The following is a 14,166-nucleotide window of genomic DNA, read 5'->3' on the forward strand; positions in this document are numbered from 1 at the left end:
AGAGTAGTCCAGTTCACATGCAATATTGAGTTGTGGTCTAGTACTATGTGGATGAGTGAAGCATCCGGCTCCCACACCATCACCTTCTTTGCAATTGGAAGAGGGATTTCTGCTGAGAATTTAGATTTCAAAAAGTTTTGGTTTAGCATTACCTATGTGCTAGGTGTTGTGGTTTATAACAAAACAATTTACTGCCAAACTACACAGTTTCATAACTCAACGGTTTGAAGTTGGCTTATTGTGAAATGGATCTGTTGGTTTTAAACCAAGATCCTTGGTTTTTTTAAATTGAAACTTAACTCTGCAGATGTCTTCCTGGCTGTGCTGGAGGAGGAGGTGTGGATGCAGCAGCCTAGTCCTTCACTCTACCTTGGAGGGAGGCCCATCCATGTATCATTAAACCTGCCTCTCCTGGTCTTGGGTCCAGAGTTATTGCAACCCCTATCATCCCCAGAAAGCATGGGCTGGTGGTCAGGGATGATGGGCATTCTAGTCCAAAACAGCTGAGGATCCAAGTTTAGGGAAGGTTGCACTAAACCATGGCTCAGCGTTAATGTTTGAATGGATGTTGGGGCTGGAGTCAGGCGTAGGTCAGCAACAAAAGCAATATTCACCCGAGGCCGGTGAAGTTAATTCTTTATTCAAGGAAGCAAACCACAGTTCCAGCCTAGTGGTCTCAGCAACTCTTTCTAGGAGGTCTTGCCCCAATGAAGGAGTTGTGAGGACTGAAGGTCCCCACCTTCCCAGGAGCCCAATAGGACTTCTTCTCTCTAGGGTCTTTCCCACACAGTTTCAGGCCGCGTCTGCACACAACCACCCTCTGCTTTGCTCATTTCATATTCTAGGAGGGCAGGGGAGAGGGGAGGTGTTCGCAGCAGGAGCGGGAGACTCCCTGGCTTCTTCAGCATCTTGCATCTCCTTGCTCCACTCCTCTCCAGCCCCCACTTCTGCCTCAGAGTCTGAACTGTACTCTTCCTCAGCCTCTTCCTGTTCACTAAACCTTGCCTTCTGCTTCTGACATCTCCTCCTCCCAGTTTGCTCCATCTCCCTCTGATCACCAGTCTTCTCCCTCTGACCACTCATCTTCATCCCATCACCAATCCCTTGGCTCTGAGCCTTCTTCCCCTGGGGTTTCCCTAGAGGGTTCTCCGGCTGGTGCGTCCTACCACTGCTCTGCATCCAGCCAGCCCATAACAGTGAAGCTAGTGGGTGCAATTTTGTGGGAAAGACTCATTTACAAGGAAATGTTTGATAGGCTGGGACTGCCTTGCAAGTGACTTAAGTTCCTGGACGTCATTTTCTGCCAACAGATACTGAGAGCATTTGATTATTGGCTGAATAATTTCTCCAGGAAATGTGAGTGGAGCCCTGAAGCCATGATCATTCATTTTTATTTTTAAACTGGTGATGCATGAGTAAGATAAAGCTTTGGCACACCAAAATCTCTCTTTCTCTCCGTTTACCATTTCCTGAGCCCTAATTGGTTTGAGTTTGCAAAGTTAGGCCATCTGGGGTGAGTTTACACAATCACTTTTATTGGACAATACCTTCACATGACTTTTCTCTCCCTCCTTTCAAACAAAGATATTGGAGGAGCTGTATGAGGAGTCAGTCTGTTTTTATTAGTGAAAGAGAAGAGAAACAGTGGGATAACAGCCATCTCACCTGCTGTTGGTCCTCTAATCATAATTTCTCATATACAATAGCATGACCCTAAGCATATTTTCCTTGAGTTAATAACATCCGCTTGACTACCGCTATTTAGCCACCAGGGTTGTGGGTACATCACACTAGTTAAAAGGCACTGGAGGAGTAACTAACACACACTAAGTGATATCTCAGCATGGTGATGTTATGCCTCTTATTTCTTAGATCAGAAGTACTGTTTTGGCACTCCCAGTCCCTCCAGATTTGCTTTCTTCTCCCTTTCCCTAGTCTCATTTTTCTTCCTTCCTTTAATTTATCTTATTTCATTTACCTGTTCATTCTCTCTGTATCTGGCCTGTTAGTCTCTTCCCATTAACTCAGAACTCAGGCTCCTTTCTGATACTGCTTTTGAAAAGGATTTTGGAATGAGACATTCTACTTGCACGTTATTGTTGTTCCTCCCTCTGGTTGGAAGGAGCTACCAAGGAGTGTTGCTGTCAGTATGGAAGACGTGGCGCTACACTTTTGATGTATCAAAAGGGCCTGCTCAATTAACGATACACTGGCCGGACATGACCTAGATATTTCAGGTGTTAGTAGCTCTGAAAATGTATTAAAGTCTGCTTATGAAAGTGCTTTTGAAAAGATGACAAGGAAAAGGAAACTGTTGAACAGCCCACATGTATTTTAGAGCAGACATACACTGATTGTATCATTGCAAAATAAAGGTATGTTGGCATTAAAATAATCACCTGGAGTTTTTGCAGGGAACTTCAGTTGCTGTTTGAGAAGCAAATTTGGATCTTGGGAGAAAGTGTAGTGAAAATAAGTAGTTTGGCAGTGTACAACTCTTTCAGTATAGCCTTATACTTGTCCACTCAAGAGTCAGCCCCATTTGGTTTAGTGCGACTTTCTTCCAGGTAACTAAGACTTCAGCTTTCAAGTATGAAATGTGTTCTTGAATGGGTGGAATAATATTTTCCTGAAAGGCAGAACCAAGATTTCCAACAATTGTAAAGTGTACCTTTTTACTTTAACAGCCTTCACCAACCTAGTCCCCTCCAGCTGATTTGGACTTCAGTTACCATCATCCCTGTGCATTGGCCAACTGGGCTGGGACTGATTGGAGTTGGAGTCTAAAACATCTGGAGGGTAGCAGGTTGAGAAATACTGCTTTAAAGTGTTTAGTACAGTCCAGTCATTCTTGTCAGATTAAAAACAGGTAATGTTTGGAAGTGATGCATTGCATATATTGGACCACGAGCAATCCTCAACCACTACAGCAGGTCATGGCTTTTGCGCATAGGTGTTAAGAAAGGAAATTTCCAGTAAATGAAGCATTAATTAATGCTCAAATAATATTTATCTATATCGAACATTTAATACCCTGTTTTCCTTAATGCAAAATCTAGACGAGATAATTATTTTCAGGGTCTTACTAAGCAGTGTTTTACCTTTTGTTGTTGTTGTTGTTGTCCTTTGTTGTGCTCATGGTGGTGTTCTTTTGGCCTATCAGTCAGTACTCGCTCTAGTTCTGGTAGGTTTTCCTGATTTATAAATAAAACTTGTTTCCTGTATCTTGATACTTTCAGCGGGTGAAATCTTATTTGACATTTTACAGACCAAGACCTCTCGATAAAGTTCACAACCCGTAAAAGGTCTGTTGCTAAGTTGGTACACAGTTCAACCTTTGAATCAAAATATGTAAACTGAGGCACATCAAAACCATACATTTAAGGCATATGGTTTCCCCCAAATAATCCTAGGAACTGTAGTTTGTTAAGGGTTCTGGAAATTGTAGCCCTTTGAGAGGCTTCCAATGATTTTTTGGAGAACGCCATGTGCTTGTAACATACAGTGTACCTAGAGGTTGGAATAATCTCTCAAAACAGCAGAGAGTAAGACACTAGGAAAGAAAAATCAGATCTATTCCCTTTTCTTTCTTTGCAGAAAATTAGTATATATTTAATAGGCAATGGTGCCAAATTAACTTCTACTAAGAATTGTTTTTAACCTGTGCCGCCTTGAGCATTATACAGATGACACAGTTAGAAGAATAGCATTTAAAGAGGTGGATAAAATCAGGGTGGGTAGGTGGAGTATGAACTGTCTTCGTTTCCAAGTTCTCGTTGGTTTTTTCTGTGTGTTCAGTGCTGTGACACAGTTTCATTGGGAATGTGTGTGTGTGCGTGCTTGTGTGTGTGTGTTCTATTCCTTTGTAGATATGGATATCAATGTCCGGCTAGAGACAGAGAAGAGGACTTACACCGTGGGGGAACCAGTGGAGTTCAGGTGCATTCTGGAGGTACAGAACGTTGCCAAGAGATACTTTTCCATCTCATGGGCCTTCAACAGTTCCCTGATTGCTAGTTTTGGGGCAAATGCCGTGCCGGTCCTTAACAATGAGTTTGCCCAACGAGAAGCTCTGGGACAACTGAAAGTGGCCAAAGAAAGTGACAGCATCTACGTCTTAAAAATTTACCGACTCCGCCTGGAGGACAGCGGCAAGTACAACTGTCGGGTGACGGAGCGCTTGAAGACATCGACTGGTGAATTTATTGATGGGGAGAGCAAACGACCAAAGAACACACCCATCACCGTCCTGCCCCTCAGTAAGCAGAGATGTTGGTTGTTTCTGTTGTGTGTGTGTTCATTTGTAGGAGTTACTGGGCCTCAGGCATGGTTATGAGACAGAGCAACTCATGGGGCTGACCTCCTTGGCTGTTGTTGAACATAATGAGCATAGGAAGTTCAGGCTCATTTGACTGGTTAGTTATCCATGCCACTTTCCCCAAAAGGCTCAACACGTAATAAATTCATTAACATTATGCAAATAAGCAGTGCCAGCAGAAATACAACATTTCCCTTTGATAAAGGGGGAAATCATAATGTGTACTCCCCGTGCTGTAAATGTCGTATTACAACAAACCCCAACCTTTTCTTGGAAATTTTTTTTATTGGAATATTTGCAAATGTGTAAGGCATGACAGCAATAGCTTATATTTTCCCTATGTTAACAACACAATCCTATTTATGTTTATTCAGAATGAAGATTCATTAGGGCTTACTGTCTACTAACTATGCTTATGTTTGCAGCCCAGGGAAACAAAAAACAAAGGTGCTGAAAAGTATTTCGCATACTAAATTTAGCATCCCTAAAGAGCTGTTCATGTAAATATATGTGTTTCCAAGGATAGTTAGCTGAAGGAAGCTAATTAGAAGTTTTATTTTAGGTTTGACTGGTGTTGAATCCATTCCAGTTGGCCAATATAACTTGCATTTTGTACATTCGTTACATTTCAAATTAATATTATGCAAAATTAGAAAATTATTTGCAGAAAAATATAGAAGTGAAAAAAAGAAAATAAAAAGATAGACGTGGAAATGTTCTATTTCAGAAAATTTTTCCACCCCACATAAATTAAGGCTGGATCACAAACTGCATAGGGTTTTAAAGGTAAGCCATCACAACACTATGAGTTGTGAATTCACTAGCAGATTCTGAAGTTGTTCAAGAACTGATGGTAGATGTGCTGTTCAGCCTGTTCTGGTCAACAGTTCAGCCATTTTTAGCACTGGCTAGCATTCATCTAGGGCTGGCAGCTTAACTTGTGTTTTTAGACATATCTCTATTTAGCCTTGAATGTTTATGTTTCATGGTTTGAATCTGAAATGAAAGCAGAGATTCTTTAGAATCTGCAGTATCTATCAAAATTGGCCCCCATAGCTGCTTTTCATACATTGTTCTGTTCCAATTGCAGAACTGTAGAAGACAAAATAGTGGTTCAGATGTTTATATCACCTTCCACATTTGTCCACATGATTTCCTCTGAACATTTCCAGGTACATAATCCCAGCATTACCAATACCAATAGCACTTTGTAGACCTGCCACATTCATAGAAATCAGCTACTGAGTGTATCCATTTACTGCTAGATCACATGTTGTATTTTTCCATGCAGTCCCTAGGGAGCTGTTTTGTTCAGAAAAGCGGCCAGTGAATATATGTACGGGCCCCAGGCAACCCTAACTATAATTGCATACACTCTCCTTTAACTGCAGAGACCAATATTTCTGTGGAGGTGACCAACAATGCCAGCAGTGTTTTAGAAGGAGAGAGCCTGCGATTTGGCTGCAGTATCCGCACAGGATTTAGACCTCAAAACCGGCTCTCTGTCACCTGGCAACTTGTGGACAAGCAGAACCGGCGAAGTGACATTGTTCAACTTGACCGGGATGGCACCCTACGCCCTGGCCCGTCTTACGCTGAGCGAAGCAGCTATGGTGGGATCCAGATGGAGCAGATACGTCCTGGATCCTTCACGCTCGAAATTTTCAACAGCCTCAAGGCAGACGAGGGCCACTATGAGTGTCGCATCACAGAGTGGACACGTAGGCTGGATGGGGAGTGGCAGATGATCGGGGAGCGACATAATGGCTCTGCAGTATCCATCACTGCCCTGGGTGGGTATTAAAAGTGCTATTAAATATATGCAATGCTGGTTAAGCGTTTTGTGTAACCATTTCCCCACTTTCAGTTATTTAGACACCACAAATGTCCCGGTAAGAGAAAAAATTAAGCTCAGTGATTGATGACTGGAGATAAAGGAGCCTGTTATCCTATTCACAGCTTGCACACTTCTTTCCTTGTGTGTTCCCCTGGAAACTCGAGGATGAAACTACCGTATTTTTCGCTCTATAAGACGCACCCAACCATAAGACGCACCTAGTTTTAGAGGAGGAGAACAAGAAAAAAAAATTCTCTCCCTCTCTGCTCAGCGCCTCTCCAGCAAAGCAGGTGGAGAAACGGAAGGGGCTCCGTTTCTCCTCCCGCTTCGCTGAAGTGGCGCTGCGCAGCTCTCTCTGCGCACCGCCCCTTCAGCTAAGCGGCAGGAGAAGCGGAGCCCCTTCCATTTCTACTCCCGCTTCGCTGAAGGAGCGCTGTGCAGAGAGGGAAAGCTGCGCCGTGCCTCTCCAGCAAAGCGAAGCCAGGAGAGCAAGAGGGATCGGTGCGCACCGATCCCTCTTGCTCTCCTGGCTTCGGGCAGCTATCCCTGAAGCACTGATCCCCCTTGCTCTCCTGGCTTCAGCGATAGCTGCGCAGCCTCCATTTGCTCCATAAGACGCACACACATTTCTCCTTACTTTTTATGAGGGGGAAAGTGTGTCTTATAGAGCGAAAAATACTGTAGTTGTTATTGAAACATACTCTGCCTGCCCCCTGACCTTCCTTCTTCCTGGCAATATGTAGCAGCAGGGAGCCATAGCACTATGGCATCATAGCACACATGGTTTATTTAATAAGATTTTATTAAGACTTTTTTATTAAGACTTTTCATAATACGTTGCAATAATAAACAAACTAAACAAAAACAAGGAAAAGAATACAAAGTCCTCTTTCACAGGTAAATCTTAACTTGTCCCACACAGAGATAGGTGAACCTCAACTAGGAGCCTCCCTTTTTTTCTCCCATCCTCCTACCCCAGGAGATATTCCCTTCCCTGCCTCTCACACAGGGTCCCTCATCAACTATCTATAGTATCCACTAATTTGTAGTTCCCTTGAAATAACAGCACAGAAAAGAGGAGGTTGAGCAGAGAAGGAAAATCAAATTTTGTGAGATTTGCAGAACTAAGTCTCAGTGGGGCAGCTGGAGTGTAGGAAGGCTACATAATGCAGATTTAAAGAATTTCTAGTGAAGTGTTGGGGGAAATAAGTAGCTGGCAGGATTTAATGGTTTGTATGTCACTGAGGTTTTCAGAAAAGTTTATGAAAGAGTCAGGTTAAGAGGTTGTGTTCAGTCTGCAGCGAGCTCCACTTCAAATGTCTATGGAGCCAAGGTCCAGAAGCAATGATCTGAAGAAATGCTATGCAGTTAAAAGGTAGGTTCTAAGTAGCTCTGGTCCTATAAAACTACCTGTTTGGAAGGCTACCTGGAAACATATGTAGCCTTTGTGGAGCTCTTTGCTAGAAGAGCAAGAATGTAAGTGTAATTAGGTGAAAAAGGAAGCAAGATGTTTACCAATTCTAAAAGCTTGTTTAGGTCAGCCACACGTTCCCCAGGAAAACCAGCAAGGTTAGTTCAATTGCCTGGTGACAGAAGTCTGGAATAAGAAATGGGGAAGTTTTAGATGCTAGAATTGTTGCAGGATTGCAGGAGTAGCTTTCTCAGCGAGAGGAGCTGCCACTTTGTCCATCTTTTGTCAGGAGGCCCCCGGTGCTTAAACATCAGGTGGTTCATCTGATGCACCTGCAAAACTGACTGCCACTCCTCAGCAAGAGCAGTGTGTATATTACACGCACAGAGTTCTTCAGAAGATAATTTAGGCTTGAAATCGTCAAGTATAGTGCTGCCTCGCGTCTTCTGTATTACCAGTCTCTTGCAGCTGTGTCTGAAATACCTAGGCAGGTGAGACAATTGCCACAAGGTGCCTGGATTTCACTTGCAGTTCAGTGCTTATGTGTGTGAGAGAGAGTGCTTAACTCTCTCCCTCCCCTAGCCTCTTCCTCTTCTGGATAACCATTAAACACATTTTCAAAAGGCTTTAATCCCAAAGATTGACCTGTTTTTGCTGTAATTACATGGGCCGGAGCTGTGCCATAGTGACGTCCTTTGATGATTAGAATCCCTGAGCCCTTTGCTGAAAGTGTGCAGAGATCTCTGTAGCAGCTCTGGGGAAAGGTTGGCAGGCTAAAATTAATCTGCTTGCAGCAATTAATGTCCCAGCTGCCTGGCCATTGTTAATTAATATCTTGTAGCCTTTGGGTCAAGAGGTACAGGCTTCCTGAACAGCACAGAGCCAAAGGCTACTGCCTTCACACCGTCCTGTATGGTCAAACAAATGGAATTTGCGAGCACACAGAAAACCTTCCTGTGCTAGTCTTCTGAACAGTTCATATTCCGGCTGGAAAGTCATACTGTAATAATTGTGGTTTGTGCAAGCTTATCACCTAGTTCAGAGAATGGTGTTAAAAGTTTCATTGAATTCACAGGCATGTGTTGCATATTGGATAGCATTGTGGATTAAAGCTAGCCAGCAGGAACATTTGGTGCATATATATCTGGTGTGAGCATTTCAAAAGTTGCAGAGGATTTTTATTTCAGGAGGGATAGCCATGCTCGCCTCTTGCAGCAAAACCATCAAAGATATCTGCAGCACCTTAGCAATTCAATACATTTCTTATGGCAAGAGGTTTCAGGGACTAAAGCCCGCTTCATCAAAAATATTGCCTTCTCAAGAGCTGCATAATAGGAATTTCCAAAAAAAAGGCGGGGGGGGGGGTTTACACTGCAGTCTTTGGCAGCAACTATCCCAAGTATTTAATTTATAATGGTATCTTAAAGGTAAAGGGACCCCTGACCATTAGGTCCAGTTGCGGATGACTCTGGGGTTGCGGCGCTCATTTTGCTTTACTGGCCAAGGGAGCCGGCGTAAAGCTTCCAGGTCCTGTGGCCAGCATGACTAAGCTGCTTCTGGCAAACCAGAGCAGTGCATGGAAACACCGTTTACCTTCCCGCCGGAGCAGTACCTATTTATCTACTTGCACTTTGACGTGCTTTTGAACTGCTAGGTTGGCAGGAGCTGGGACCGAGCAATGGGAGCTCACCTCATCACGGGGATTCGAACCGCCGACCTTCTGATCAGCAAGCCCTAGGCTCTTTGGTTTAAACCACGGTGCCACCTGTGTCTTATTCTCTCTCAAATTTTTGATTCCATTCAAGTGGGGTGACTTAATAGACATTATTTATTATAATACGTTAAGGCGAATAAGATTGATACAATTTGGAAAAATCAAACCAGAGGGGATCTACAGCTGCCTACTGCAAGAAACAATCCAATTTTATGTCTGATGATTCTTTTTAATATATGCATGTTCATTTTACATGTAATCTTAAACTGTTAACTCAAAAATAACTTTTTACACATTTTCATTGCTTTTTGGGCTTCCTGTGATTGTCATTTCTCACCTTAAGGTCACTTACAGTGTGTTCTAGGAGGCTGAAATGTCTCTTAGTATTGCCAGATTTGCAAGCATTTTTTCTATTGTGCAGAGGTTGTCCTGTTTGCCCTATATAGAACGTAAAAGGAGATTGCTGGTAGCACTGAGGTTTGTCAGTAGATTTTTGTATGTTGCCTGCTGAATTTCTAACTCCAAAATTCAGGGATTGGATTGTTTTGTAGAATCCTGGGGGGCAGCTTTGCCCATCCCTGTTTTAATGTGTGTGTTTATTTACTGAGAATAAGAGTTTACCAGACCCACCTCCTGTGAGCTGCTGTTAGGAAAGCACTTCTTATTGTAGTTGCAGAAATGGTATTACAGTTACTGTTGAAATATTCACTTTGTGTGTCTGTCTTTTGCTTTTTGGTAGATGCTGGCTTTGCAGTTACAGCCATCTCCCGCACCCCTGGAGTGACCTACAACGAGTCGTTTGATTTACAATGCATCATCAAACCACATTACCCATCCTGGGTCCCAGTGTCTGTGACGTGGCGCTTTCAGCCAGCAGGCAGCACCGAGTTTCACGATCTGGTCACCTTCACTCGGGATGGAGGTGTTCAGTGGGGAGATAGGTACGCTGGGTTTCGAACCAGGACAGCCATTGAAAAATCGGAATCCAGCAACAACGTGCGCCTGAGCATTAGCAGGGCCAGTGACACAGAGGCGGGAAAGTACCAATGTGTGGCAGAGCTCTGGCGGAAGAACTACAACAGTAGCTGGACACGACTGGCAGACAGAACCTCTAACCTGCTGGAAATCAGGGTCTTACGGCCTGGTAAGTATCCTATTGGCAATGCTGCCAAGACTCTACCTAGTGCAGAGACTTCGGTACGAAAGCTTGCCATTCCAGCTGCATGGAATTACTCATCCTTTTTTAATATTGTGTTTAGGGTTATAGGGCTTTTTGCTTTGGTACCTTTTTTTGGAGATGCAGTTTTTGTTTGCTTTGTGTTGGTTTCAGAGCAGGAATTCTCGGGTTTTGTTTTTTTTTAACCACAGAAACAAAAGAGAAATCTCTTTTGACCTCCCTGAAGTTTTCACTGTAGAGAAGTGTAGTGCCACTGTGCTTGTTCCCGACTCCATGAGGCAGGTGTAAACGTCTGTTAAAAAGCAGTTTAAGATGTGTTCTTAGCTCATAGTTGTATGAGCAACTTGGTGGTACCTATGAAATGTGTCTCCAGGACCAATTTCATTCCTCATTTCCTGACAGGGACTCAGTTTTAAGCTTAGACAAGCCATCCTCTCCCACACGTCTTATCTTCGAATCTAATGCGAATTACATAATGGTTTGAAAAGCTTGTCTGCCTATTAGTTATGTTTTGTGGGGTGTTTTTTTCCAGAAAACATCCAAATCACAGTTCATAGCACTTGTGAAATGTTTGCAGCCTTCCTAGTTTGTGCTGTGGCTTAACACATTAGGTTTATGAGGATTAATGACCAATCTTACACGTCCAGAAAACACAACGGTGCATCTGTTCTTGGAGTACAAAATGTACATGCAGGATTGCATGTGTAAAATTAAAATCAACATGTTGGAGAAAAGACAAAGCTAGATTTCCACAGTCAGCTGGTTTGGAGTTAGCAATGAAACATGCAGCCTCAGATGTGCATTCTGAAGAAGCACTGTCACCGGAGTGCTTTCTCTCTGTGTGTAGATTAACCCATAAATGTCTTGGCTCATTTGAGTAATCATGAAACTAATCAGTTGAGAAAGGTACGTTTTAAGAGGAGCTCTGGTTTGAGATTGGTGGTCTGGTCACATTGATGAGGGATATGTACTATTAAGGTCAATAAGACAGACTTCTAATGAATGTGATCAGTAAGGATTCAAGGAAGTGCCGTTTAAAGGAGAGATGATGTCAGGCACAATATTGTGGCTCTGCTCCAACATCAATCAGTAATTCTGTTTATCCAACTCATTCAGTCTAATTTCAGCTAGATACTATTTTTGTGTATGGCATCTATTATGCAAGTCTCATTCCGTGTCTCATACAAATCAGACACGTACGTGTGTCTAGGACATGTTGTTTTTGCCCTTCAGTTGCATTCTTGCAACTGCTCCTTTATCAAATGTGTTCCTTTTGCATTTGTGAGTGTGGGATCTCTTGATGCTTCCTGTCCTCCAGACAGATGACGTATTTGAGGCTTCTCAAGAGTATCAAGTTTTGCATGTTGAAATCGCTTTACAGATAATTATATAAAATGAATGGGACATTGATGCCTCTTAAAATGTAGATAGCAATTCCTTCCTCACATCTAGTGGTGCAGCAATAAAACTGCTAGCACATCCGCAAAGCTAAGTGGGGTCCTTTATGATCTCAAACTGGATGGCGGACCATGTGTTAAGATCCCTGCATTGCAGGGGGTTGGACTAGATGACCCTCAGGGTCCCTTCTAATTCTGTGATCTCAGATTTCACTGCTAATAGTGAATAGTAGCTAGACAAAAGGACTCAGCACCATATCTTGTTCAGGACTGTAACCTATCCAGTGCACAACCAGAGACAGTGGTTTTTAGTCTGCAGACTTCTGAAACCTTTAAATCCCTGTGCTGAGTGTCCATATCTATCTATTGAACTATGCAACAAACAGTAGTGGCAGTAGCAACAGAATCCTAAAGTCAACTAACCAGAGCTAGATACAAAATAATGGGGCAGGAGGCAATCATGAAATTAGGATTAACTAATACATTGCCTCTAAATACCACTAACTCCCCAAATTTAGTTTTCATTCTGGACCTAAACTTTGCCTTCATGCAAATGCAAGCCATCCTAGATGGTGGCAAACATTTGTTGAAAGGAAAGGAAATAAAACTTCTAAAGTTATTCCAATTAGAACCGGCTTCTTTACAGGCTTGGCTGATTGCCCCAAATGGTGCCCCCACTGGACATGTCAAATTAGCCATCTCATAAGTATTCTCCTTCAGATGACTGCAATGTCTAAATTTGATTGAGGGAGCGAAAGATGGTTGCACTTAGGCTGTGTAGATCTGGGGTAGAGTTCAGGTTAAGACTTGAAGACTTTGGTTGAATCCAGTGGAATGTCCTGTTCCATTTTTGCTTGATGTTTATTGATTACCTCATCCTCTTGCAAAACATTTCAAGGTGCGATCAGTGCCACAAGCTGAAGCACAGACGTCTGAGGGACTCAGACAAGGACAACAGACCCACTTAGGGAACTGAGCACATGACAGCTGGCTGTGTTGCAGACAACAGATATATATGACCCCCAGCAGGGAATTTTGTCCGATGATTTGTGCCTGTATCAAATGCTGCCGACCTCATCATCATTAGTGCACTTAAGTTTTCAAACATGAGCAGCATTAAGGCTTGGAAAGGACCAAGGGTGAAAGGATGCTGCTTATACATGCAAATCAGCAATGTCCCCATCCAGAGCAGGCAGTAACCTTTGTTGCTCTTCTTTTGTACGTGAATAATTAAGGGAAATGATTTGAGAAGTACTGTAAGCTGCTGTTTTGCCTCATCTAAAAAGGGCACTCTGGTTCCTTTCTATAAACTGAGGAAAACCACAAGACTGCTTCATACTTATGAGTTACCTGCACAGATAATATTTGTGTAGGAGAAAATGCGAAACCCCATGTTAGAACTGTTTCTCACATGTTCATGTAAGACAGTGGTGTCCAAACTTTTTTCAAAGAGGGCCAGATTTGGAGGAACTTGTTAATCTTTTTTTTTAGGATTGAAGTTGTTGAGCTTTTTTTAGGATTTTATTGTTCATGGTGCTAAAATGGCCTGGTGTATAAGAAGTGATCATGTCTGAAATCTGGGTTTGCCCTTAAGCTTTTAGGACTCTGATCTGGTTTGAGTGGCTTCATTTGCCCTGCTTGGCTTTTCCAGGTTTGCTGCTTTTAAATATCTTGAAGGTCACTGAAGACTACTGCTAACAGGGTTCACAGGAGGCTTGTTTGCTAGTAATGTGCAACAAGATGCCCACAGGCCCTTTTAGCACCATGAACAATATGGCCCATTAACTTAACCAATCGCCTAATCCCTGGTTTATCCCTACACAGCATCATGCTGTAGCTGCTTGCTTGCTTTTTTAAATAACTTGGGCGAGGGGGTCATAAACAAGGATCATGGGAATGATAAATGATACAAGTAAGTAGACCAAGTCTCCTCATTTGTATATCCAAAAAATAACATAATAAATTTGCTGTAATATCTATGATATATGCCTCATTATCAGTGGTCAATGTTCAAGTTCTTGGTTTGTGAATTGGTTTAAGCAATAACAGCAACAATGAGGAAACACGATAGAAGAGAGTTAACAAATAGCATTCAACATCACATAGCCCTTGTGATTGTGCTTAGGCTAAGTGTGAGTAACAGTCATTTTTCCTTTTATGCTATCAATGAAAACAGTTTGTGTGTGGAAGTGAAGGTAACAATTTATGTTTAAATTTAAATTTAGATCAACCAGTTTGAGCCAAATGCTGATGGGGGAAATTGTTTATTTTCTGGGATACTGGCATATGTTATGAAATTAAACCACACTGGA

General features: G+C 42.6%; 1 protein-coding gene across 3 annotated transcripts in view; it reads left to right on the forward strand.

Annotated features, from left to right (window-relative positions):
• The window catches only part of IGSF3 (immunoglobulin superfamily member 3), a 123,521-nt gene that overhangs the window by 70,245 nt on the left and 39,110 nt on the right, over positions 1-14,166 (forward strand). The window contains exons 5-8 of one of the 3 annotated variants that reach the window (XM_077927251.1): positions 3,164-3,184; positions 3,870-4,259; positions 5,710-6,111; positions 10,020-10,424. In XM_077927251.1, coding sequence (XP_077783377.1) covers positions 3,164-3,184; positions 3,870-4,259; positions 5,710-6,111; positions 10,020-10,424 — 1,218 coding nt within the window. The remainder of the gene's footprint in view (positions 1-3,163; positions 3,185-3,869; positions 4,260-5,709; positions 6,112-10,019; positions 10,425-14,166) is intronic. The other 2 variants (XM_077927253.1, XM_077927252.1) reach the window with 2 other exon arrangements.

Source organism: Podarcis muralis, chromosome 4 (assembly GCF_964188315.1).
Source record: "Podarcis muralis chromosome 4, rPodMur119.hap1.1, whole genome shotgun sequence".
NCBI classification, from domain to species: domain Eukaryota; kingdom Metazoa; phylum Chordata; class Lepidosauria; order Squamata; family Lacertidae; genus Podarcis; species Podarcis muralis.